Genomic DNA, 26,421 nt, shown 5'->3' with positions numbered 1-26,421 from the left:
ACACACACAATTTTCCAAAATGAGTTGACGATATTCTTCATGAATTGTTATTTTCCCTAAATTATTTTAATGTTGTTTAAATGTAATGCTATATAGTGTTATATTAGTTTAGAGTTTAGATATTAGTTTCATTTTACCTGAACCCATGATGTTTGAAAAGCTCTTGGGCCTGAAAAATAATATTTTATTACATCAATTCGATTCAAAAATATTCAAAGCAGTCCTTATTAACCAGATACACATTTCAATGTCATACATTGTATTATTCTAGTTTCCCAGGCGATCTACCAAAAAGTGGCCCAATAAACTGTAACTGATGTCACCCTTATAGTCTAATTATTTTCTGTCTTTTTTTCATATTCTTTCAGTTCTCTCCAAAATGGTTGATTAGTTCTAATTATTATTTCTTAAATACAAGAATAAGTAGAAAACCGAGCCATTAGACCAGTTTTAGGCCTAAATCAACAATGTTCAATTGTAATTGTTAATACTATTTAATAAATGTCAGTAAAAATCAGTTGGTGCTGTCTACCGGAAAACTAAAGAGAACCAGCAAGTGTTGTGGAGGAGGATGAACACATGCCCGAAGGGTTTTCACAAACCTTGTCTTCTGATATATAAAGCAATATGGTGAAGTACTTATGTTAAGCCATAAGGTCTCACACATTTCTTTTGCTGGTGCCTTTTTAGGAAGTGGACCATTGTAGCCTACATGATATATCTGTATGTGACTTTTATTTTATTAAAATGCATCACAGGTTTACTGTCCAGCTTAAGCACTGCACACTATTTATTCATGTGCTGAGATATTTTTAGGGATTTAAAGCAAGTAAATATATATAGCCTACAGTATATATTGACCAGAGGCATACGAACATTATTGTATTTTATTCACAATTTTCCAGATATTTACACCACATTGGACATGGATAGTGCATGAATACAAAAAAACAAGTCTGGACATCTGAACATATACAGCATTAATGTTATCCACTCGTTTAATAGTCTGAATGAATAAAGAAAAGATATGAGCAATATCTGCCTCGGAAAAATAAAGTTTCTAAAAAGGCTAAACTTTGTGTACAATTCATGAATGGCTTGTTGCCTACAAATGATCATTACAAAAGGTAAAATGTAAAAAAAAAGGCAAGAACTTGATATATAATTATTATTGGTTGACAAAGGATCGCCTGGTGCCGGCTTACATTTCATAAACATATTTATAATTGTTACAATATGAGGATCGGCGTGTCCCCACAGGTGATGCATGCTGTGGCTGACTTGTCTGAGTTATGAATGAAGTATAGATGGCAGCAGGCAGGCAGCAGCAAACATCAAGCAGAAGAGTACACTTCCTGGTGCCAGCAGCAGACCTGCACTCCCTTCAAATCAGAAAGGTGACCACAGGTTATTCAGGCAAGGAATCAGTGAAGGACCAGAATAGTTTACATAACATTGTAAAGATCTGTTCTAAGATGCAGTCCAGAAAGCTAAATGCATTATCAGTCAGCTTGACCATGTCCTCAGTGAGGAATTCACACTATTGCCCTCAGGGCGGCGCTATCATTCAATCAGGGCAAGAACAGTGAGGTACTCCCACTCATGTACCTCATGCACAAGGCGTGATCCCTGTTGATACTGACAGGTTGAAATGAATGTGAGTTGAATGTGTTTGTTGGACTGCTGTTGATATATGTTTATGTCTACCTCATACTGCTATTTATAGTATTTATTAAATGATTTTTGTTACTGTGAGACTGTGGAACTGTGAACTAAATGGCCCTTCTTGGGTAAATAAAGTTTTTCTGATTTTGATTCTGATTCTGAATCTAAGAAAAGAGGCTGTGGCTCGGGGTGTGTCACATACAATTTCACTCTTCACCCATGCAACCTAAATATCTACTTGAGGCTATGATTAAAGTATGCAGCGTACTTACTTGTACATGATTCAGACTCTCTGAACATGCCCATATCCTCGCTGGTTTTGACAGACTGCAGAAGTTCTGCGCTGACATTCCCTTTAAGACACAACACATGTGGCAATGCTTAATTACACAAAGTCTGTTCAAGCTGTACATACTGATTTTGTCATGCTTAATCATTTGAGCAGTTGGGAACTTGATCATATAAAGTCAAATGGTTGTATGCCAGGAATGCTGCAGTGGATTTTAAATGTTTCAGGTATGATTTATAGGTGCAATTGCTTCATAGGAACATTCGTTTCACAAAAATGTCAATAAGTAAATAATTAAATAGACACAGTGCTTAGTTAGTCTTTTATTTAAGTTTTCTGTTCCACATGCAGCTGTTGAAAGCCTGGTTCTTTCTGCTGTAGGAGACCTTCTTGGAACAGTAAACTCTCCCCCTTGTGGGAGACTTCTGAGGGCATAAATGCCTGTCCTGTGCTATACTGTGTGAAACTTTTTGTACAGACAGCTCTCTGTTTGCCCTCCTGGGATAGAGAGAGGGACCGAATATGATACACACAGACACTCAACTACAGCATCAGGTTACTGAGCAATTTTTCAGGGTTTCCAAAAGATTTTTCAATGCCCATAATTGTTCATTGTCCAGATTAACACAGCTTGACCCAGTAGGCCATGAGAGTGTGAACTGTGACAGACCGGTCCATGACTTTAGTCCATTCACTTTTTCTCCCTCGTGTTTCCCACTGTTTTTCAATTTTTTTTCTATTTGTTTTTGGAAAAAATATTTGTTTGTGTTCAATGTGTTTTTCATTTGGGACTCCCCCATCTCCTAGTTGATATTTAAGAGAGAGAGAGAGAGAGAGAGAGAGAGAGAGAGAGAGAGAGAGAGAGAGAGATGTTTTACAGTTACATTAAGTGTTAAGAAGTGCAACACTGCTCCCTAAAATCACCTCCAAACACAGGACTTCCCTAAAGAGATGGGACGAGTCGTGACTGTTGAATGCAACACAGTTCAATTACTATTGAAGATGTATGCACCAAATCTCTGGAACAAACTCCCAGAAAACTTGAGGTCTGCTGCAACTCTCAGCTCTTTTAAATCAAGTCTGAAGACTTTTCTGTTTCCATTTTAACCTGCAATTTTATTGTATTTAAATGTTTTATTTCTATTCATTCGCTTTTCTAATGTGTATTGTGTATTTTAATCTTGCCCCTGTAAAGCATTTTGAATGGCCTTGTGTCTGAATTGTTCTATATGAATAAACTTGCCTTGCCTTACTGTTGAAAAAAGACCAAGAGGAATGAATGAACGAGTCACTCGCATACTAACTTACTTATAACATCATCTTTTCTCACATTCCAAGTGTTGTTATTGTGCCGTAATGTAATACAAATGCATATTAGACACTTTGCTGTGTTGACAGGGGGAAATCCTTCTTTAGAGGGGGTTTCTTCCTTACCAGATATCATGAAGTCGACTTGCTGGCACCTTCCACCAGCGGCAGAGCGGGGAGATGGAGACAGGATGGTGACTCTCGCTATGTCAAACTGCAGGACATTGGAAACCCTCTTACGGAAGTCATATCTGTGCAAACAGGAATGAAACATCAGCCTTGTAGTCACATCATTTATATAATTTACCAACAAACAAAAAAATATATATATATATGCCATGCGTTCCAATCCCCATACTTCCCTACTATATAGTATTCCAGAAAAAGATTAGACGTCCCAATACATGCAGGTCAATTTTAGTATGCTGAAAATACATAAATGCCCCACTGACTCCGATAGCAGTTTGGATTATTCGTCTATATTCTTGACATTTCTTGACATACTGAAAAAAAAAACTTCCTTATCTGATTTTTTTTTCTCCTGTGGCCCTGAAACTGTTCTGTACTTTAGTATGTAGTGTAGTAAAAAGAAAAAGTATGTGATTTGGAACACAGGGATGGTGTTCAATGCACTTCAGTGACTTCTAGTTAACAATGTACAATACGGGTAAAAAAAAAAGCATTGCTAATGCATGGGCCGTAATGATTATATTGATGAATTAGGAAATGGTGTGGTGAGTTCATTTGATATAGTTAATGCTTAATGTAACTTCCATTTACACCTGTTTTTCAATTTTAAGAAGATTTTTTCAGCATTTTTCGACTTTATTCTCCAATACAGTGAAGACAGAGGAAACAGGGAAGCAAGGGCAAACACATAAAGCTAGGGGTCCGGGCAAGAGTCAAACCCGAGCCGCTGCGACTTGGCCTTTCAGGGCATGCACTCCACTCGGTGAGCCATTCATTTAATGAATTTTAATCCACAATTAGCCAAATTAGCTAGAACTGGCTCACACAGACATAAAGGTTATTTCAGACCCATGCATTTGATCAGAACTCCTTGAAGCAGAACAGTGCCTGCTCGTGAAATAAATAAACAGTTTTTTATCCAACACTCAGATGCTTCTCCTGCAGTCAACATCAACTATTTATGGTGAAGTTAATGTGCTAGAATGAGAAAGATCTAGTACACTTAAAATATCAAAACAGGCCATCTGACAGCGAATTGGACTGATGCTTCTTCGTTAAGGACATTTTCTTATTATCTATGAAGCCTCATTGCATGAGTTTGGCAGATTATCACACTGATTACTTTGGCTCAGGGAACAAGTGTTATGCAGGAAGTGCAAAGAGAGAAATTGAGTCATTGAGTCTTGGACACATTATTGGAGTGCGTGAGAGTTTTAAAATGAACAGCAAGCTATTACAGGTATGTGTTTTACAGTTGTGGTTTCAAGGTTGTTTTCATGACAGTTCTGGCAGAACTTAGTTTGGTGATTGACAGTGGTCGGAGCGAGAACTTGTTCTTGTGTAAATATCCTGATAACAATGACACTGATATATTTTCTTAGGATGCAACACTGTCCCTGCACACTAACGCCTTGACTTAACACCACGAGACATGGAGCTATATGCTGTCGTTGTTCACACAGCACATTTAAACACAGAGAGGAAATAAAGAAGATATGCCTATTTGAAATATAAAAACTGCAAGATAAATCAAATAAAACTATTACATTAGAAGATTGAATGTATGTTTTTATATTGTATATACAGTATCTCACAAAAGTGAGTACACCCCTCACATTTCTTCACATTTTTCTTTATATCTTTCCATGGGACAACACTGAATAAATGACACTTTGGTATAATGTAAAGTAGTCAGTGTACAGCTTGTATAACAGTGTAAATTTACTGTCCCATCAAAATAACTCGACACACAGCCATTAATGTCTAAACTGCTGCCAACAAAAGTGAGTACACCCCTTGGAAAGAATTTACAAATTGGGCCCAAAGTGTAAATATTTTGTGTGGCCACCATTATTTTCCAGCACTGCCTTAACCCTCTTGGGCATGTAGTTCACTAGAGCTTCACAGGTTGCAACTGGAACCCTCTTCCACCCATTTATGACAGCATCACAGAGCTGGTGGATATTAAAGACCTTGCGCTCCTCCACCTTCCGTTTGAGGATGCCCCAAAGATGCTCAATAGGGTTTAGGTCTGGAGACATGCTTGGCCAGGCCATAACCTTTACCCTCAGCTTTTTTAGCAAGCCACTGGTCGTCTTGGAGGTGTGTTTGGGGTCGTTATCATGTTGCAATACCACCCTGCGGCCCAGTTTACAAAGGTTGAGTGCACATGGTCAGCGTCGTACACAGAGGTTGGCTTTGGAAAATAGACGTATGAGTGCTGCCAGCATTGCTGAAGGGCTTGAAGGGGTGGGGGGTCAACCTGTCAGTGCTCAGACCATATGCCGCACTCTGCATCATACTGGTCTGCATGGCTGGCATCCCAGAAGGAAGCCTATTCTAAAGATGATGCACAAGAAACCCCACAAAAAGTTTGCTGAAGACAAACAGACTACGGATATGGATTACTGCAACCATGTCCTGTGGTCTGATGAGACCAAAATACATTCATTTGGTTCAGATGGTGTTAAGAGTGTGGAGCGGCAACCAGGTGAGGAGTACAAAGACAAGTGTGTCTTGCCTAGAGTCAAGCATGGTGGTTGGAGTGTCATGGTCTGGGGCTGCATGAGTGCTGCCAGCACTGGGGATCTACAGTTCATTGAATTCTAACATGTACTGTGACATACTGAAGCAGAGCATGATCCCCTCCCTTCATAAACTGGGCCGTAGGGCAGTACTGCAACATGATAACGACCCCAAACACCCCTCCGAACGACCACTGGTTTGCTAAAGAAGCTGAGGGTAAAGGTTATGGACTGGCCAAGCATGTCTCCAGTCTTAAACCCTATTGAGCATCTTTGGGGCATCCTAAAACGGGAGATGGAGGAGCGCAAGGACTCTAATATCCACCAGCTCCTTGATGTCGTCATGAATGGGTAGAAGAGGGTTCCAGTTGCAACCTGTGAAGCTCTAGTGAACTACATGCCCAAGAGGGTTAAGGCAGTGCTAGAAAATAATGATGGTAAAACAAAATATTGACACTTTGGGCCCAATTTGGACATTTTTTCTTATGGGTGTACTCACTTTTGTTGCCAGCAGTTTAGACATTAATGGCTGTGTGTCGAGTTATTTTGCGGGGACAGTAAATTTACACTGTTATACAAGCTGTACACTGACTACTTGACATTGTATCAAAGTGTCATTTATTCAGTGTTGTCGCATGGAAAGATATAATGAAATATTTGAAGAAATGTTAGGGGTGTACTCACTTTTGTGAGATACTGTATATACCTACTCCAGCTGGTAAATGAACTATAGCCAATCATCTCAAAGCTGATTCTCATGGCAATATTCTTTTCTAAGAGAATTTTGATGAAATTGTATTAATCGTGCAGCAAACATTTTTATTAGACTCACCTGCTGAAGTTAGTCACGGAGGGGAAGGTCTGCTCTGCTGAAGGGGATTGTGGGAGGATGTCGGCACACGCTATGACGCTGTTGCCAGCCATCAGCACCAGAGTTCTGTGGATCACTGCGAACACAGAAAAAACACAAGCTACTGAACATCTCTTCTTTCACATTATTACCATCCATTGATACATATTACATCCATATTTCTTTGGCTGTATGAGTAGCAGTAAATGTTACCACTGCTAAATAAGAACACATTTTCACTCATTTCACTAGGGAAGAAACGGTAACACTTTACAATAAGGGTACGATAATCAACTGTTATTCAATGTTAAGGTAATGCTAATGGCCGCGTTTCCCAGATGCGATCGTTCTTTGGGGCCAAAGAAGGGTCGAAAGAAGGGTTCGCCAAAGAAAGAAGGGTTCGCCAAAGAAGGAGCGTTAAGATACGGGTGTTTCCCAGATGGCTTCTTAAGTCCCTTCTTTGGAGAGCCGTAAGATGAAGCGAAAGAAGCATCGAAAGAAGTACTTTGGTGGGAGCTGTCCACCGCGGTCGTGCTGAAACTGAATAAATCGATGCCAGGCAAATCGATCACCCACCTCTTTATCAGCGCATAAGTCACACACAGCGCCCCGTGGTCCCCCGCACAGGTTCAATTAGTTTAAGTATGTAGCGTTTGTGTGGGTGCGAGTGTGTGTGTGTGTGTGTGTGTGTGTGCCAACAGGTGTATCCAAGTAGTAATCAGGCCCATTAGCGCATATATACCCCCGTGGATATAGGCACACATATGTGAGAATGGAAAGAACCGGCGTCAAAAGAAGCAAGCGGGCACCGGCGTTTACCGCAGAGGAGATGGGCGTCTTGGTGGACGAGGTCTGGCAGCACCAGGATATCTTATTCGGGGGAACAAAGGGCAAAAAAAATATCACCGTCAAGAACCATGTTTGGAAGGCCATAGCCCAAAAGATGTCCCCCTCCAGCCCATGTGGTCTGCGTGACTGGGGCGCTATCCGAAAGAAGTGGCAGGAGTTCCAGAGCCAGACTAAGAGGAAGAGTGCCAAGGTGAGGAGCGAAGCCATGGGCACGGGTGGTGGAGCACCGGGTGGGACGACCCTCACTCCCGACGAGGAGAAAGTCCTCTCAATTATCGGGAAGACGGCCTCTGAAGGCATTAGTGGGGGCATCGATGTGCTGGGGGACGAGGGGCTCTCATTAAGTGAGGATGAAGAGGAGCCATCCGGGAGCAGAGCAGGGACGTGCACGCCACCAGGAGAGGACGACCCCCAACAACCATGGCCTGTCCCTGCGCGCCAACCAGCAGGGCCCGGTGTCCGTATGCGTGGAGGCTCACGATGGCGGCCCGCGATAACAACCTGCACCTGCAGTGAGACGCTGGTGCGCCTGGAGAGGGAGAAGCTGGAGGTGCTGCGGGGGATGGAGGGCCACCTCCAAAGACAAACTGCCCTGCAGGAAGAGGTGGTCCGGATGAAGCAGGAGAGGTTGGAGCTGCACCGGAGACAGCTGGCGCTTGCAGAGGCCCAGTTCAACCGTCCCTCCATCTCGGTGCCAATCATCTTTCCCCAGGATTCAGGTATGGGTATTTCAATGTTTTATCTGCATTACCCAATGTATCCCGTTCAATTTCACTAATCAATCTCCCTTCATTGCAGGTGATGCAGAGGCCCAGCAGTAAATGCAGCGCGGAGCCCCCCCCCCCCATCATATGGTTTCAATAAACTACTTTGGTTTCCTTTTCAACCATGTATTGTGTGGATCATTTTGCATTGAAATGAGGGTGTCAAATAGCAACAAAAAGTCCCAGGCAATTTGTAATTTATCTAAGCGTAGGTTCATGACATGTGCGTATTGTGCGCCCTTTCAGCACAGCATGTTTTGCGCTAATTTCCCACTTGTTACATGGTCACCTCAGAAATGTGGGCACTATACTCCCACATACTGTATGCAACAATATTTCCTTAACAATCCAGTGCCATACTTTCAGGTAAAGCACCCGGACACTGAAGCAATTAATCAGTGTGCAGGACGTTACATGTAGCCTACATCTGCTGGTTCTGTTTATTTATTTCAGCCTTCAGGCCTGACAGTGGTTGTGGGTTTATGGTTGTGGGTTTATGGTTGTGGGTTTATGGTTGTGGGTTTATTAGTGATCAGTGCTTGGCGACTTGTGGTGAAGGGGTAGGGGCTGGGGTTGTTGGACCTCAGAAGAGGTGGATAAGTTCCTGTCTGGTCTGGGCTCCGGCCTGATGCAGTACTGCTCGCACATTGCGGGGGGCGGGGTTCGGGGCTTCGTCCTCTGAATGTTGCTCTTCAACAGGAGGCGGCTCATCTGCGCCAACGCGCACTGCAATGTTGTGCAGCATGGCGGTGACAACAATCACTTGGCAACACTTGATTGGTGACAAGCGCAGCCCCCCCGACGAACGATGAATGCACCTGAAGCGGGACTTCCAAATGCCAAACACCCGTTCGATCTTCGTCCTGGTGCTTGTGTGGGCCTCATTGAATCTCTCCTCCTGTGGTGTTGCTGGGTTGGTTACCGGCGTGACGAGGTAACTCCGGAGAGGGTAGCCACTGTCCCCTAGGATGATGCCCCGGCCAAACACTCCTCTGCCAGCCTTCTGCCCCACAGCTGAGTTGGCCCACATGAAACTGTCGTGAGTGCTGCCTGGCCACCTGGCGACGATGTCAGTGATGAGGCCATTGTGATCCACCACCACCTGCGTGTTTATGGCCGCGTAGTGCTTGCGACCAATCCAGCACGGATCCACCAGGGAGGGATTGTGGATTGGAATAAGGGTGCCATCTACCAGACCGATCACCCGGGGGATCCCAGCCACTGCGTGGAACCCTTGGTGGACCATGCGGACCTCGTCCCGTGTGGTGGCCATCTTGATATGGGTCCGGGCATGGCGCAGGAGAATTGGTGTCACAGCTGCCACACTCCGTGACACCGATGCCTTGCTGAGGCCGGTGCCGTCCCCCACCACCTCCAGGAAGCTCCCCACTGCGTAAAAACGCAGAGCAGCCAGGAGCTGCACCTCCGGGCTGAGGGCAAAATTGCAGCGGGTTGCTCTCTGGATGTGTGGAGACACCAGAGTTATTAGTCGTTGGATCTCCGCACGGGGCAGCCGGTACTTTGCCTGGACGGCCCGGTCTGACAGCACGTCCAGTGGGGAGAAGTTCTGACGCACGTAGGCGTTAATGTAAACCGTCTGGCTTCGCGCACGGCGACGCGGCTGGTTGGCAGCGAGAATTTGCTGTATTGCAGCCATGGTTTCTCACACGCGCGGACTTTGGCAACGCCTTTATATAGAGTAGCAGGTGGATCCGCTCTCAATGAGGTTCAGCTGAATTCAATTCAATCTGTTTCCTTGATATCTGTGAAATGCCACAGGGTTGTTGATGTTTTTTTATGTGTAGTACTATAAACTCTTGTGTGTGGAAAACGTAAACCTGTAATTCATTAAAAAAAAAAATTCTCTATTAGTTTATGTTTATTGCGCCAGGTCCGCATTGAGCATTGTTTTATTATTTCGAAAAGTGGAGGAAATAAATTTCCCTACGCGGCATGATCACTGACGATTTGGTCGCTAAGAAGGTTGAAAGAGTGGGTCAGCTCCGTCGTACAGTTCCATCTTAGTGAAAGTACTACTTTCGCTAAGAAGGAATCTGGGAAACGCATTCTTCTTTCACAGCGTTCTTAAGTGCGCTCCAAAGAAGAACTCTGCCCAAAGAGGCTCTTTGGGATTCTGGGAAACGCGGCCAATAATGGTTAGTTAACGCCAGGGCCGCTGCTAAGCTTTTGGGTGCCCTAAGCTAAAATTGTCAGTTGTGCCCCCCTCCCCCCAAAAAAAATAAAAACACCAAGAAGCTCGAAGAGCGGAATTTTTTTTGCCCTTGCAAGATCTCTGCGACTGCTTTTTGGCACATTTGCTGTAGTGATGAGTTTTTGCGAACAGCATTTACTAACAGAAAGAACAGCTTAACTTGTGAAAAAAGTTGCCTAGTATCCTACTAACTGCCTTTGCAAAGGAATTGAGTGATAGGATCATAGACGGATTATGAGATAATGGGCCCCTGGGCACACACTCTTAAAGGGCCCCCCACTTGTCCCTATCCAGTGAGGTACACTGAATTTTCTACACAGATACATACAATTAATGGCAAAAACATATTAGGGAAGTCAGTGTTTCCCACAAGATTTTTTTTTATCTTTTTAAAGTAAAATGCATCAATCTAGCGCACTTTGTGAGGAAATTTTAGAGACTAGAGAGATATCAAATCCTGAGATGCAGAAGGAACATTATTTTTCAGATTTTTCTTAAACAGGTAGCACTCTTTACTCTGCAATTGTAAAAACAGTAGATTGGTCTGCAGACCCATGTTCTATGATGGAGGGGCCCATTTCAACAGATAAAGAGTGGATATGAGCAATTTAGAATTCACACATATAAAGCGTATTTGTGTATGTGTGAGGGGGCCTTCAACCCCCTTAGACAGAGCCACTAATGCTGTTGTTTTTAACTTGCCTTTGTATTTCTCCCCTACTAGTTGAGGGGCCCATGATGATTTCTATCTTGTTACATTTTTACATTTATTGAGTATACTTATATTTAGGCTATTCCTTTTTGGACCCTGTTATTGACATCAGTGACTGAGCTCTTTGACTATGCAACATGAAAAGTTACTATCAGTATCTCTAGCTAAGGGCCCCCCTGAGCCCTTGGGCCCCTGGGCCTGTGCCCGGTGTGCCTGTGCAGTAATCCACCCCTGGATAGGTTACACAATTAAGAAAAAACAACGATGGGCCTGTTCATAACTTACTTATATATTTTTTTTTAAACTTAATTTTGGGGGGGCCCCGGACCATCTCTTTTTTCCTTTTTAATAAAAAAAATAAAATAAAAAATTATAATAATAATATATATATACATTTTTTTTTGGGGTGCCCCCCCAGGAACTTGGTGCCCTACGCACTCTGCGTGCTCTGCGTATAGGGAGCGGCGGGCCTGGTTAATGCTTATTAAGCATGTACAACTGTTAATGCTTAGTTATTAACGGTTAGTTAATGCTTGGTTAGGAATTAACTATGCTTGTTAAAGCCACTACGAGTAACTTTGTCCGTTGGCGGCCCCTTTGGACAAAATGTTTTCTAGCTCGTGCCGGGCGTGCGAGTGTCAAATGGTTAGGGGGCAATATAGTGCATGTCCGTGTGTTGAAAGTGTGAGGGCACGGACTCTTTTCGGCTCCGTGAGAGTGGCCAGTGACACCGCATCAACTAATGCCAGTAAGTGCTACACACACCTGATTGCAATGAGTTGATGCAGTGTCACCTCTCACGGAGCTGAAAGAGTCCGTGTCTTCATTGCATTTTCTTTTTTTTCTTTGACGATTCAGCCCCGTTATCAGTCATTATGACGACAAATAACTGTCTCAAACAAGGCTCCCTCTCCCCTTCCCTCACCTGGAGGGATAGGCTTCTCAGATCGTGTTGCTGCGCCAAACTGAAATCTGCGACCAATAAGAATATGTGACCATAGAGCATGCATGCGCCAACCGAAAATCGGACTGGGTGTGCGACCAGACCAAACGCAGTAATAAAAACAATATAAAAACGTATTTCTTTGCACTGATGATCTCCTTTGCTGTTGAAGGTAATTTATGACTATTAGAGGAAACATGAGGCTGTTTTAAAGATATTTAAATGTTACTCGGAGCTGCTTTAACTAATGTTTAGTTAAGCATTAACTGCATAACGGTTAGTTCATGCTTAGTTTATGCTTATTAATTACTTACTTAGCAGTTATTAACAGTGAATTAATGCTTCGTTAATGTTTATTAAGCATTAAGTAAGCATTAACTAAAGGTTAATTAATGTACCCTTATTGCAAAGTGTTACCGAAGAAAGCTATGTCAGTGTGGTACCTGTGCTGTCTCCAGAGAGCTGGATGAGGCTGTCAGTGAAGGACTGTCGCTCAGTCAGGCTCACGTTGCCTTGTCTGACGGAGAACTCTCCAACCACACAGCTCAGAGGGTTTTCTAGGGAACAGCTTGGACTCTGTAAAAATGGTAAGAGAAATAAGTAAGCAAGCACTTACACCTTTGCCACAAAACCACAATTTTGGCACTATATAGATGCAGTCTGTGATGAATGTTGAATGGTATTTAATGATAATCTTTTATTGTTAGAAAAACAAACTAAGACGTAATATACTTCCTTCTCTGCCCTGCTTGAGAGCTTTGTATCAGTGTGTATGCATATTCAAAAATGTTCAACTGAATGCAAAGTGGGACGAATACTATTGTTCTTTTAACATCTTCACACATTGATTTTTAACAGAAATAAGCAACGGAAATGTTCTCGGAAGAAAATGTCTCGCTTCCGACCAAGACCTTCTATTTCTAAATCACGATTCCGATTTTTTGCTCTTTTGACAAAAATATTTTTACAATAACACTGATTGTCTTGTATTATTATGAGTACTGGTAACACTTATAACAAAACAGTTCAAAGTGCATTACATTTGAAAAATAGAATAGGAACAAGAAACATAAATTACACTAAAAGAAAGAAAAAGTGCTACGCTTTGCAAAGAGAGCAAGGCATTTAAAAGATAAATCAATTAAAGGGAACTCTGAAAAAAATTTGTTTAGAGATTTAAAAAATATTCTGTGAATTTCTGTATTGGACAACTATCCAGGAGTTTACCCACACATCAGGCTGCGTTTTAGGATTTATTAATTACATAACTTTCAGCGCATCCTAAGCCCATTTTCGGGCATTTTGGTTTTTCATTTTTGCAACTGTTGAGGCTGTGTTCATGCATATGGAATCATGTTTGGCAAAGGCAAATGTTTTCTGACCAATTTATGAATTTTAACATCATCTTATATATTAATCCTATAATGCACTGTATAATCAACCGCCACCTTACAAGAATTCAAAGGGCAATTTTTGGCCCATTGACTTCCATTAAAACCAAACATTTTGACCCTCCTTCAAATAGATGAAGAAACAGTACTTTTATTATTCTTTTGGTTCTGTGCGCTTTAGTTTTTTACTAGTTGGTGCTATTTTCTCACATTTTGCCATTGGTTTTAATGGACAGGCTGAGATGTTATTCTGGTCTCACCATTGATGTCATGTTGAAGGGATTGAATGTGTCTCCCAGTTGGTTGCACTGCCTGGTTTCAACGCCCATACGGTTGTTGGTGATGTACATGGCGGCCTGCTAGGAAAAATAAGTAATGTTTATTCTTTCTTTATGTTTTAATTATATTGTCTATATTTACGTCTTCTCAATTTACACACACACACACACACACACACACACACACACACACACACACACACACACACACACACACACACACACACACACACACACACACACACACACACACACACACAACATCAATATGCCAATATCAAATACTTATATAAATAAAATGTAATGTAAAGATTGGGAGAAATTAAAGCCAAACAAATATATATTGATGATCAAAAGCCTGATTCAAATAAGTTTTTATCACACATACAAAATACTTCAAGAGGAGCCAATAGAGAATAGTTTAGATAGTAAAGAAAAATTGGGAATTAGAAATGAATACAATTATATTGGATGAAAAATGGGAACAGACTGACTGTAGAGATGGACATAAATGAATCAATAGTCTGGTGTGGAAGGAGTTTGAATGGAAGATCAAGATGAGGTATTTCAGATATTTCTCTCATTATCTCAAAATGTAGCAGCACTTCCAACATGTGCTGGAGGAGGGACTGTGGCTGGGACACCACACATTTTGGGATGGTCCAAAATGATTAACATATTGGCTTAATATACAAAAACAAATAAACAAATACTAGGACTAGATTTACACTTGGAGAGTATAACTGCAAGACTTCAGCTGAAACATGGACATTTGTACAGTAAAATGGGATTCAATTATGGTACAGCTTTTCAAAGCTGTAACAAGATTGAAAAATGTGACTGATAAGTGTGTCGGGTGGTTGGCATTTGGGAATTGATATAAATGTATACATTATGTTACAAACGATCAATTACTGATTCCTGCTTCTGTGTGGCTCCTTTATCTCTACAGGTTCCATGTGTGGTCTTTGGAAAGGTGGGGCAAGACGGATAGGAGTGAATACTACATGCAATGTGTTGAAAATTATGTTAAATAAAATTGACCCTTCATGTCCCCAATGCACAACCTAATTTTCACAGATTACAGGGGGCTGGTTGCCCTTAAATTGTTGGAGCTGAACGGATATGCTTTTAATGAAATTGTTGATTGTTGATTACTGTCAGCTGCTCTGCATGTAATCGGCAAATAAACTTATTGGAGGATCCTGAAATTTATATCCAATCGAAAGAGTGAACGCTACAAACAGACACCCGTCTAACTCATGGTCTCACTGCCGGTGCACGCCAGAGCGGCAGATGGGTGAATGTTTATGTGCCTACAATGGCGGAGCAGGTAAAAATCCTTCCCAATGTCTGTTTTGATGGTTTTTATCATGTTTTATCACACTGGTGGATCTGAGATGATGCTAGATAACTAACTAGATAACGTCATTTGACTCAAAAATATACCAATTGCGTGCCGCTTACAAAAAAAGAATAAAATCATAATTAGCCTATAATTAATACATGCATTTGATACACTCATTCTCTCAGTGCCTAACGTGACATTGTAACACAATTAAATACATCAGGCTCATTTTCCCATGACACTCCTGTGATGGTATTTGGGTGTGATCTACTGCACCTTGAAAGACAATAGCCTACCACAGAATTAATAACTCTTGCGATGTTGTTTATGTTGCAACTTGTGATTTTATAGAAGGCTTAGGGTTAGGGTTAGAGTTACATTCTGATAGGGTTCATTCAGATAGTTCGCTAGCCTGTTAATCGGGCTTCGTAGTACAGCCCTCAGGTGACCACACCTGTTGGTAATTCTCACAAACATTTTGACAATAGTGTAATAGAACTTTCTTACAGCTCAGGTTCAAAACGTACTTGATCAAAATTCATTCTGTGGAATTCATTCATTCTGTCTGTCTGTCTGTCTGTCTGTCTGTCTGTCTGTCTGTCTGTCTGTCTGTCTGTCTGTCTGTCTGTCTATCTAACTAACATATTTTTCAAGTGTAATGATCACAAGAACTTAAGTAAACAAAAAGATAACCATAAACTGATGTCTTAGTTGCTGGCCTGGCAACCACGTTTAAACGTGAGTGTTGAGTCCTGGTAAAATATGTGACTCTGTGCTTACATCTTGATTGGTTGATGATGATTGAAGGGCCACCTCCAGTGTGGTATCACTTCCACTCCCATCTGGAAACATCTGCTGGCGCTGAGGAGACGGAAGGAAATATAATCCAGTATTTATACACTATTACAGCAGAAAGAAATATTAAATCCACTGTCCTACTCTAATGGTTAATAGTTCAAGAGGAACTGGGTGCTTTATTTGCTTAATTACAAACATCAGTTGGGATTTGTAGACATTTTGGACAACTCTACTTAATGATTAAAGACCTACTTCACCAGTGGGAATATGAAGGTGTATTGAACTCTGAGATCCTAGTTTAAATGTGCAAAGATTTTAGAAATCGGTTGTGATGTCACAACTGTGAAAAATGTAGGGTTAGACAGTGAGACCATAAAACACTCTTTCTGCCTTTTCTCAGGCTAGGATGAACCGATTTCTAAAATGTTTGCACATTTATACTACATGTGATCTCAGAGTTCAATACACCTTCATATTCCCACTGGTGAAGCAGGCCTTTAACTAACTAACTAATTGTAAAAGTTTACTTGTTCTTAATCTAACTCTCCGAGAAAAACTAGCAGATTTAAGTTGGGGGAACACATTTGTTGCCCAGACTTTCATTTTCTCCTCGATAGCCTCTTTGGAGATATCCCAAGCTCCTGTCCATAGTTGTAGTGCAGAGCGCGGTATGGGGTCTCTGGAGGGCTGCTGACAGAGACAGCTGTTCCCTTGGTTCAGCGGGTCTGTCTGTAGGTTCCCCCTAGCTGCAGCAGACGGATGTTAAGCTAAGCTAACAATCTCGCCCCCGCTTCCCATAGCTGCTTGTTCCAACCTTCCAACCCACCACATGACATAATGAATTCACTGTCTCTCTAGCAGAAATACTGTCATGTTTTTTTGGCAGTTTGGCTCTGAATCAGTTAGCAAGAGAGAGAATGTGTATGTGCTCTGTCTGATTCAATTTGTTGCTGTCGTGTGAAATCTTGTAACTTCGGTGTTGGTGATGGGCTGGGCATCAAGTTGCAGACAAAGGCTGAGTCTTGTATTCTTGTTATGGAGGGTGATATTTTATATGACAATGTATCCTGTTTCCTTTCAGGTCATGGGCAAACACACTGGCATTCATGACATTTGAAAGCTTACCACCTGTTCACCATCCCATGGAAGAAAGGCTGAAGTCTGTTCATAGACAGAGGTGGGCTGAAGTCTGTTCATAGACAGAGGTGGGCTGAAGTCTGTTCACAGACAGAGGTGGGGCTCTCATAGGATTTATTCAACAAACAAAGTCTCTCATGACTTTGTGTAACAAAATTACATAATTTTTCTCCCTCACTCAAAACATGTTTTGACTTTTTTTAAATGTGGCAAAGTTTAGCAAATGACCATGAGCAACAGAAAATCAGACAGCTGCCTTCATTAAGATTAGTATCACCCACTGATCGATGCAATCATAAAAAAGGTGGTGTTGAGAACAGAACAGTCTTTTTTCATACAGATCAGCTGATAAGTCTATTGAAGGGTCTCGGGAAGTACGACTGGACATGTGGAAAAAGTTGTGTAAAGATGTCACTTTGAAAAGGGACAAAAGACTACAAGTTTGAAAAAAGATGTGGAGTTGTGGAAGTATGCACATCAGACCTGATGCAAAACAAAGTATACTGTAATTTAAACGATATCAATAAACTGGCATTAGTGTGGTTGACTCACCAGTCTGACTGTCCCATTCACTGTACCATTGAAAACCACCTTGGCGATAGTCCACTGTCCGTCTGTATCTCGTTGGGCTGAGATGTCAGCACACCGCATTCTGTATAAAACACAAATACACACATGCACAAAAAAACACAACAACACAAACAAGATGAGCAAAGTATTATCTAAATCCTGTTGGACACTTTTCTCCTTCACAATATTATATTGAGTTGTTCTCAGTGAAAGGGTACATTTACTGTGTGTTATCATAATACAATATCTTTGACATCCTACACCTATCATGTCTATTAAAATACTTGTTAGGTCTGTTTTTGTGCCAAAGAGACGCTCAGACAGGTGGTGCTCATGTGACTACTTTACGGCTACTATGCTTCATCTGTATCGTTTAATGCAGATAAAATGACGCCTCTTCTCTTTCCTGCAATACATATGAAAGCATTCATGTTCTAGGAAAGGGGACAGTGGCTACAGTATAATAGCTACAGTTCTCAGGGTTTCTGCTTTAGATACAGGAACTTGTGGCTCTCGTGAAATATTTCCTCATATCTCCTTCTCCCTTTTCATTTACACGCTGTGTTGGTTTTTCTTCCTCTGAAATTCGCAGAAACACATTAATGGAAACAGATTCTCACCTTGATCCATTGGAGTAGTGAACCACCATGGACCTTCCCACTATGCTGTGGGGTCCGGTTAATGGCATGTTAGGGTCCATGTACACGTCTTGAGACTGGGTGAGGCCGTTTAGCATCCCAAACTTCCCACTGATGTCTCCAATCTCATACTGGTCAACCGTGCCAACTCCAGGTTGAGGGTCGTTTGATACGTTCCAGGCCAAGGGGTTGAAGTGGCCCAGGATGTTTGCGTTTGAGCAAGGCACTGCGCTGCCAGGTTTGAGGGGCAGCATGTGAACATGATATCCACCAGCTAGGGAGTTCAGGTTCATCAACGACACGTTTATAGTTGTGGGGCCTCGTGGGAGAGCCTGGGAGAACTGCACCTGGCCGCTGGACATCCCAGGTCCAAACCAGCTGCCTAAGCTAGCTCTTGGGACGCGTACCATTGTGACGTTGGCACAAGCAATCCTTGGTCCTCCTCTGTCTGCTTGATGGATGACCACAGAACGACCAATAATGCCTGACCCAGGCAACCAGGAAGTGACATCGGTGAGGAAGTTTTTGGCTTCCACTCCGCCCACTCTTGTGCCGAGGTCGATGGTGATGTGTTTGCTGGAGAAGTCTCCCGCCTCACAGGATAAGGGCCTGGTTGGGCCACAGTGGAGGGCATAGCTGTTGTCTCCTGTGGCAATGTTGAAGGGGTTCCAGTGTCCTCCCGTTGTGCTGCAGCGCATTGCATCGTCATCCCTCTCCGAGCTGATGGGGTACATGTGAACGTGCCAGTTGTGGTTTCGGGTCGGTGACAACATGGGGTTTCCATATGACAAATCCATGAAGATAGATACGTCAGACAGAGGGTTGTCCTTCAGCTGGGTGAACCAGATCTCCCCGACCACATGGCTCTGAAATCTGGCCCTGGCCACGATCACTTCACCAGGATAGCTTATGCTGGCACAAACATACCTGGCACCATTTGTTAGGTGAATCACAACTGAGCGGCCTACTATACTATTCTGTCCAAAAAGCGGGAGGTTGAAATCCATGAACACCATGTCCACCTTGTTTTTCCCCGCAAGGGACATGTGCCTGGTGCTGAGGTCACCGCTCTCATACCTGTCGTGTGTGGACCCAGGCCCTTTTGGGTATGATGAGTCGCTCGTGTTGACTGAAAATGGATTCAAGTGGCCGGCCACATTATCATTTGAACACAGGCTTGATGTAGGCGATCTGACTGAGGGGACCGGGAAACCGTGGACATGGAAAGGGCCGACCATGCTCCGTAGGTTAGTCAGGTTCACCCTCAACTCTGTCACATCAAACGGGGAAGCCTGGCGGAAGCTGAATTGTCCTTTGATCCCTCTCATATTCACAACGGCGCTCACCCTTTTCTCTGGCATGTTATAAATCTGAGCACACTTGTAACTTGACCCCATGCGGATGAGAAGAAAGCCGGTGTTGACGTCGAAGCTGCTCAGGTCTAGACGACACTTCACAGGCTGTAAGGGTGTTCCTACTTTTACAACACCCAAGCTGGTCAAAGCTGAGGGATCTAAGATTCCAAGAAGAATGCTGCAGCTTTCGACGGTGTTCGTAGATCCAAAGAGAGTGATATTGGTTTTTGAGGCATTGACCTGACCGATTGTAACTAAGTCTGTGAGCAATCTAAAGTCGGTCTGTCCTGTGTTAAGGCGGATGTAAATGTCACCAGCAATGGGGCCCGTGAACCTGGCCTGACGGGTCAAGTGTGTTTGACCTCGACTAACAACCGTGCATACTTTAGTGCCATTACATGTCGTCAAGGTCAATGAGAAGTCGTCCAGATTTGAGTTTTGTTGGAAGAGGCGGGACACATTGACGGGGAGACTTGTGGCAGGATCGGCTGTGAAGGTGAAGAACTTGGAGCCAATGTTTGCCTCTGAACAGGGCTGATCATAAAAGCCAAACTTGACGGGGAACGGGCTGAGGGAAAAGTGAAGTGAGCCACAGGATCCGGTGCCAGACACGTTGACAGTCGCCATCCTGGAGGTGGTGTTAAATTGCACCTGTCCAGTGACCCCTCCCATGTTCAGAGGGGCCATAAATTGAACACATGAAATGGAATCTGAAAAAAGGATGACAAGGAGGAAGTGAAGGTGGATACCTTGTTAATGCACAATCCATCTAAACCAACAGAAGACTCATATAAGATCTTACATTACACCCTGGTCAATGTAAGACAACTAAACAGGTTTAGGTTTGGGAAAGTTTCATGTTATCGATCAAGAAAGCCACAATTAAACATTCTGGTCAAACGTTTTTCATGGCGTAAAAGAAGACAGCAACATGTGAGAGGGCCTGAAATTAGTATGCAACTTAGTAACTGCTGAAATGTATGTCGTTAAGGGGTTAAAGAATATATGAAACATTAAACTGTTTAAAGTCTGAATGGAGTTTCTCACTAACTAAAAAATAATTAGTAAGAAGGGGTTCAAAATTAAACTGGTTTTAACACGTGTTTTAACATTGAACATACTGTAACTTATTCATGCAAGCTTGAATGACACATGAGGCTATATTTGTGTGAGATTTCTGTGCCAAGGTCACCACCATTCAAAGATACATTGACTCATAAACCACAGACTTTACACATAATCATCACACTAAGTTACACGTAAAACTAAGTTTCAAGCTGCCTATAATTACCGACTTAAAACATTTTTGTTACGCAAGACACAATGTGCGGTAGTAGTTCCTATAATAGAAATACATTTCTTGTAAAAGCACAACATTTGATAGATGAAGCTGTTTGTTAGGTGACACATAGACAACACATAGTGGAACTACTCTTTAAATGAATCTGTGCACCTTTGAGTTTCTATTCTCAGTAGAATGTTGTAGATACCGCAAATATTATACATACAGCCCACTTTCATTTCTTGGATGTTATTTTAGCCTGTATGACATTTGAAGTGAGAGTTAATATGGAAATGTGACTTTCACAATGTGACTATGGTCTACAATCATTGTTATTTTCTCAGTTTTTTATTTCATTCATTTCAATCCTTGAGCCATTGCATTATAACTGGTTAGGTTCAGAGCATAAATGATCATAGATACAGACTTAGAAACATGGATTCTGTACCACTGTCTGTTATGTGAGAAAAAAAATAAACACTTACTGGGAAATCTTGCTGCCTAGGAAAAAATTATCACCATGCTGTTATAGACTCATCTGGTAATAAAATGACTGCTTATAACAGGTGTAACATATTGCTTGCTTATTATTTAAATGGGACTGAATTCTCATATATAGAAATGCAACATGTTTGAAATAATGTTCAAGCTATGTATTTAGTTATTGTCAATTTCCCACAGAGTCACATGCTTAATTGTCCCCACTCATCGTTAAGAGAGTTAAGGGCAACATCACATGTTTATAATTGTACCACTTTAGATCGTTTCAAGCTTGTCCGCGGTATAGTGGGATTCACGGACAGACCTACTAAGCTTACATGTATACAACTGGAGCTGCAAGCTCAAATCAACGCATGGTTGCTCTCCAATAAGCAACAAACAAGTTGAACAGGATAAAGAAGGATAAACACTTTCAATCTAATTAGTTGTCTGGTATGTGCCATTGAATGACAGAATCTGCAGGTTTTTTCCAAATGAGAAAATGAGTAGCCAATAAACACAACATCAACCACAGTAAAAATACAAAAAATAAAAGTCGCTGAAATGACCATCTGTTTGAAGAAAACCTACAGACTCTTTATCCTCCATGACACATATTTTAAAACCCAAAAACATCGGACAGCTCGAGACAATCAATTATTCATGAAAGTCCATGTGACAAAGTCAAAGGTTGCATGGTACTCACCCAGTAAAGATAACAGCAGGCCAGCTATAAGAAGGCCCATGTCGGCTGATATGTGCAGGACACAAATCAGAGGGGAAAAGGCGTATTTAGAATTAAAGGAGAAAATCAACCTTCCCTGTTGTGCAGTTCCTCACTGAAGGTGTAGGTAACAAAAAGCGGCTCAGTTAGAATATGAGACATTCAATGACAGCAAAATGATGAAGCCTGTGTGTGTGTGTGTGTGTGTGTGTGTGTGTGTGTGTGTGTATGTGTGTGTGTGTCTAAGTGTCACCGGTTTTCAAATATGTGCAGCCTCCCTTGCACTTCTGTTTTTCAGCTGCAGTCTGTCTTTGTCAGCCCTGTGATTGGTCCAGAGTGTGACAGTCTCATCATGTATGGAAGCAGGGGAGGGTGGAGAATATTTGGCAGACTGTATCTGCAAAGGTGGCCTGTTCCTGTTTTGATTACACTCAGCTCGCGGCAAAGTATAGTCACCTGTTGTTTCACAGTGGTCATGTTTTCTGTTGGGTAAAGTCAGGTTAAGATGGAACGGAATTATTAAGTAGTTACTTTGTGGTGTTCAGTTTACTGTAAGAGCATGGCTTAAAAAAGACCTACCTGCAACCAAATGTCAGCCTTTTAGGTGGTTGCATGACTATTTGAGCTAGTAGAGTAGTACAATAATAGTAAATGAATTATCTTGTAAAATTCACAACAGGTATACTATATGGGTATGATTTGTGGGAATGCAGACAAATAAGGTGCCCAGAATCAAATCATATCGATTTAAGCCTGTTGCGAGTTGTAGTTTCATGATGCCTTCTTTTTCTTTCCCCGTTTACGAACCTATTTCTGCCTCTTCCTCTTTCTCCTCACAGAATAGATTGCAGCTGTCCTTATGACACCGTTGAGGGGCAAACATAGGGGAGAAAATAGTAACTTGCTCTAAAAATAGCATGCCCGATGGCTCATCATTGTGGGCTGTTTGGGGTAGGCCACAAAGCCATTTACACATATTGGAGGGCCTGTGAAGTGGCTCAGGTCCTTCACTTTGCTTGTTTAGATCACTGATTGCAGGCAGGAGCTTAAATCGTGACATGACCAGCGTCTCTGTCTCTGCACGTACACATAGGTTTTCCATTTTGCCCACACACGCACACACACACAGGCACGCACACACACACACACACACAAGGAGACCATTATAGTAATTTAGCCTACTCGTAATAAAGGCATGTACAAGTTTTCTAAAACAACAACAAAACAAAGACAAGCACAGGGTTTGGGTGAAGCATCACGATACATGGGTCACGATATGATATACAGTATCAAGATACAATGCGAGTGATACAATACAACTTGCCATATCGTTAGCCTCATAGCATAATCTACTTTACCCTCAGAGCGGCCAAGTCTCACGCTTTGGCCGTGAGACACACGCATATCAACCATGGATATATATATCAACCAGTTCACACGCTCACACACCACACCTCCAATTTCTCATGCAGAGAAATGAATCCCCGTAATATATATATATATTTTTTGGTACTTTTACTTTGAAAGTCTTATTTTGAAAAGCTAAACGGACTGAGTTCCGTGACATCCTCTTTCTGCCATGCTTTCTGCACGCGCGGTTTCTTTATAGGCCCATGGCCGTGTGCAGCCCGTTGCCGCAGCAGCCACTTGGCAAACCACCACGGCCACGCCCCCCTGCGTTACACTACAAAACTAATAAAAGCCCAGACATACAAACAGATCGCGGAACATTCACTAACGAAACAGTTAGTGGCTGAGCGAAGAATGTGGACTACTGTAGGCTACTGGTGCAAATTCCACAACTCATTACTTGTGTTACAGTTTAGTACAATATGTATTCATTTATATTTGGCTGCTCCACCAGTCCAGGCAGGACAGGACAGGATAGTTAAGTTTCAGTTTCGTTTTTCATCTCCGTGTCGGACAGCTGTTCACTAAGCTGATGGGCTCGAGCCTCACGGAGCAGACAGCACGACTCAAGGTGCGAACACACTAGGCATTTTACACGCGTAAGCTTTACGTGCGTAACGCAGCTAAAATGTTGCTTCATCATTTTGTGTCAAAAATGGTTCTACGCGCGTAACGTGCCTAGTCTCCCTCCCGATATTGTATTTCCCTAATCAACCATGGCTGACCCGACCCGACTCAACAGCGTGCATGTCCGCACAAAAACAACAACAACACGGCCAACAACTGTGCCAAAAGACAAACTGAACAGCACAAATAGCCTAGCATTAAAACAGCATTGCATATTCACAGCAGCTACATAACAAACACAGTTACAGCAGCATCGGTGCACGGCGGCACAACATAAAGGCAAGTAGCCAACATTACCCTACCTGGCTGTGACTGAGGACCGTGGCTGGCGTAGATCAACACCTGTGCTTCACTGTACTTGTCGTGAAAGTCCCCCGGACAGTCGTCATGTTTGGGTTTATAATATGAGGCGCTAGCCGCCCGCACACAACAAGGTGAGTTAACTAATGCTATACGGCGCTAACTTTGTTTATCGGCTAAAGCACAGCCGCACATATTCACTGAATTAACCAGGAAGTCCATTCTCCTGGTTTACTTTCCCCACGTCTTCTAACCCCGAGCGGCTTCATACAGCATTATGTTTTATGCAATACAGTTTCCTCCTCGGTGTCTCTCATCAGCAGCCTCTGTGTACAGTACACTGTTCTCCGACCCTGCCAATGTATGTGACGTCGGGTCAAGCTCAACGCTGATTGGCCAACGCGGCTAATCGTCTCGCGTAGGAGCAACAAAAGTTAAATTTTTTGAACTCCTCGCATAGCTGCGTAATATATACGCACGTAATATATACGCGCGTAAAAATTTTGCTTTAGCGCGAGTGAAAATGTTGCTTTAGCACGAGTGACGCATTTACGCGCCATGTACGCGCGTAAACCAATGGTTCCCTATGGAAAAACGGCCGATTTCATACGCGTCTGTACGCGTGTAAAGTGCCTATTGTGTTCGCACTTTCAGTCTAAAGTCAGCGGTGATCACTCACAAATCAAAAAGCTAAATTATAAAATAAAGCTATCTCTTCCTCCCTCTATCTGTCTGTATAGGGCCTATATTTCTCTCTCCACTGCACACTTAGTTACTACCACTAGTTTTAAGGAAGCAGAAGGAGGATTATACCCTCATTTTGCACTTTATTATTTTTAAATATTAGAAGATTGCAGGCAAGTAAAATACCACCAGCCACTACATTCTCAATGATAGAGACGAATAATTACTTTTTTTTTACAGTTTAAATCAAATATTTGAACAATACAGGAGAATAAATATTGAAAGCAATACAGAATGCATAATATTACTGCATTGTATTGTATTCTATTTTTGTCACCAGGAACCTAAATGCTGTTAATTAGCCAACTTTACATATATTTGGTGCATACAAATTCACCAGAATGCAGGAAATGAAGTGTTGAATGCTCAAAAATGTATGGGGGGACACCCCCAGACCTCCACATTAAAATGTGTCCCAAACCAAGGTTTAATCACAACCTACACCCTTGAAATTCATGATTTTTTTTGTTTTATTTGTATCTATAGGCCTTTGTATAAGGATACTTTGTAATTTTTATCACATTATTTTAAATTAAAGTCTTAGGTCCTGCTTATCAATTGCTCATAATAACCAGTAGGACTACTTCTGGACATTACTGAACCTCTTCCCATTTATAGCACCTAATGTCCCTGTCTAGTTCCATGTCCCCAAAAAATCAAATAAAGGAAAACCCCCAATTTACCGTGTCGTCTAGAGGGGTCGGGTATTTATCACCTTTTTCACCTCTTATGAGTTTGCAGGTCTGGTTTAAGCATTAAGCAAGAACTGTAAATAAATTGTGCAAATCATTTTCTGCCTTGTGGCATTTTGTGTTTAGATATTAATTTCTATACAAAAATGTCAAAATCTGTAAATAAAGACACAAAAGGCAAAGTTGCAACACCAACAATCCCATCTATCTGAATTGTAATTAGTGCATATTCTCCTCTCAAAGTGCACTAGATCAATGCATTCAAATGTAAAGGGTACAAAAAAAAATTGGGCGGGGGGGCATGCCCCCGGACCCCTCTAGGAGCTTCGGGGACCACGCCA

General features: G+C 42.2%; 1 protein-coding gene across 2 annotated transcripts; it reads right to left on the bottom strand.

Annotated features, from left to right (window-relative positions):
• Nucleotides 1-907: 907 nt before the first annotated feature.
• Nucleotides 908-22,541, bottom strand: cusr (Copper-only SOD repeat protein). 2 transcript variants are annotated; one of them, XM_080028786.1, is made up of 10 exons: nt 22,290-22,541; nt 18,449-20,531; nt 17,811-17,910; nt 16,104-16,184; nt 13,958-14,056; nt 12,750-12,882; nt 6,809-6,923; nt 3,389-3,513; nt 1,938-2,018; nt 908-1,382 (listed from the first exon to the last, which is right to left on the bottom strand). In XM_080028786.1, exons 1-10 carry the CDS (start codon nt 22,327-22,329, stop codon nt 1,291-1,293), a joined length of 2,949 nt encoding a protein of 982 aa, XP_079884912.1. In that variant the 5' UTR covers nt 22,330-22,541; the 3' UTR covers nt 908-1,290. The 2 variants fall into 2 exon arrangements, with proteins under 2 accessions (XP_079884912.1, XP_079884913.1); XM_080028787.1 differs by having other exon boundaries at nt 13,958-14,053.
• Between the last annotated feature and the right edge of the window lie 3,880 nt (nt 22,542-26,421).

This window comes from Ammodytes marinus (genome assembly GCF_949987685.1).
Source record: "Ammodytes marinus genome assembly, chromosome: 6".
Lineage (NCBI taxonomy): Eukaryota > Metazoa > Chordata > Actinopteri > Uranoscopiformes > Ammodytidae > Ammodytes > Ammodytes marinus.
Note: the sequence above shows the minus strand (reverse complement) of the source record. Positions and strands in the feature narration are given on the sequence as shown.

What these genes read in the sequence shown, in the direction of transcription:
- cusr (XM_080028786.1), bottom strand. Translation starts at nt 22,329, where the DNA reads ATGGGCCTTCTTATAGCTGGCCTGCTGTTATCTTTACTGG. An exon ending in CCTTCAACATGACATCAATG is followed by an intron (nt 12,883 to 13,957) that starts GTGAGACCAGAA and finishes CCATTTTTACAG; the next exon opens with AGTCCAAGCTGTTCCCTAGA. An exon ending in GCTCTCTGGAGACAGCACAG is followed by an intron (nt 6,924 to 12,749) that starts GTACCACACTGA and finishes CTGTGTTCGCAG; the next exon opens with TGATCCACAGAACTCTGGTG.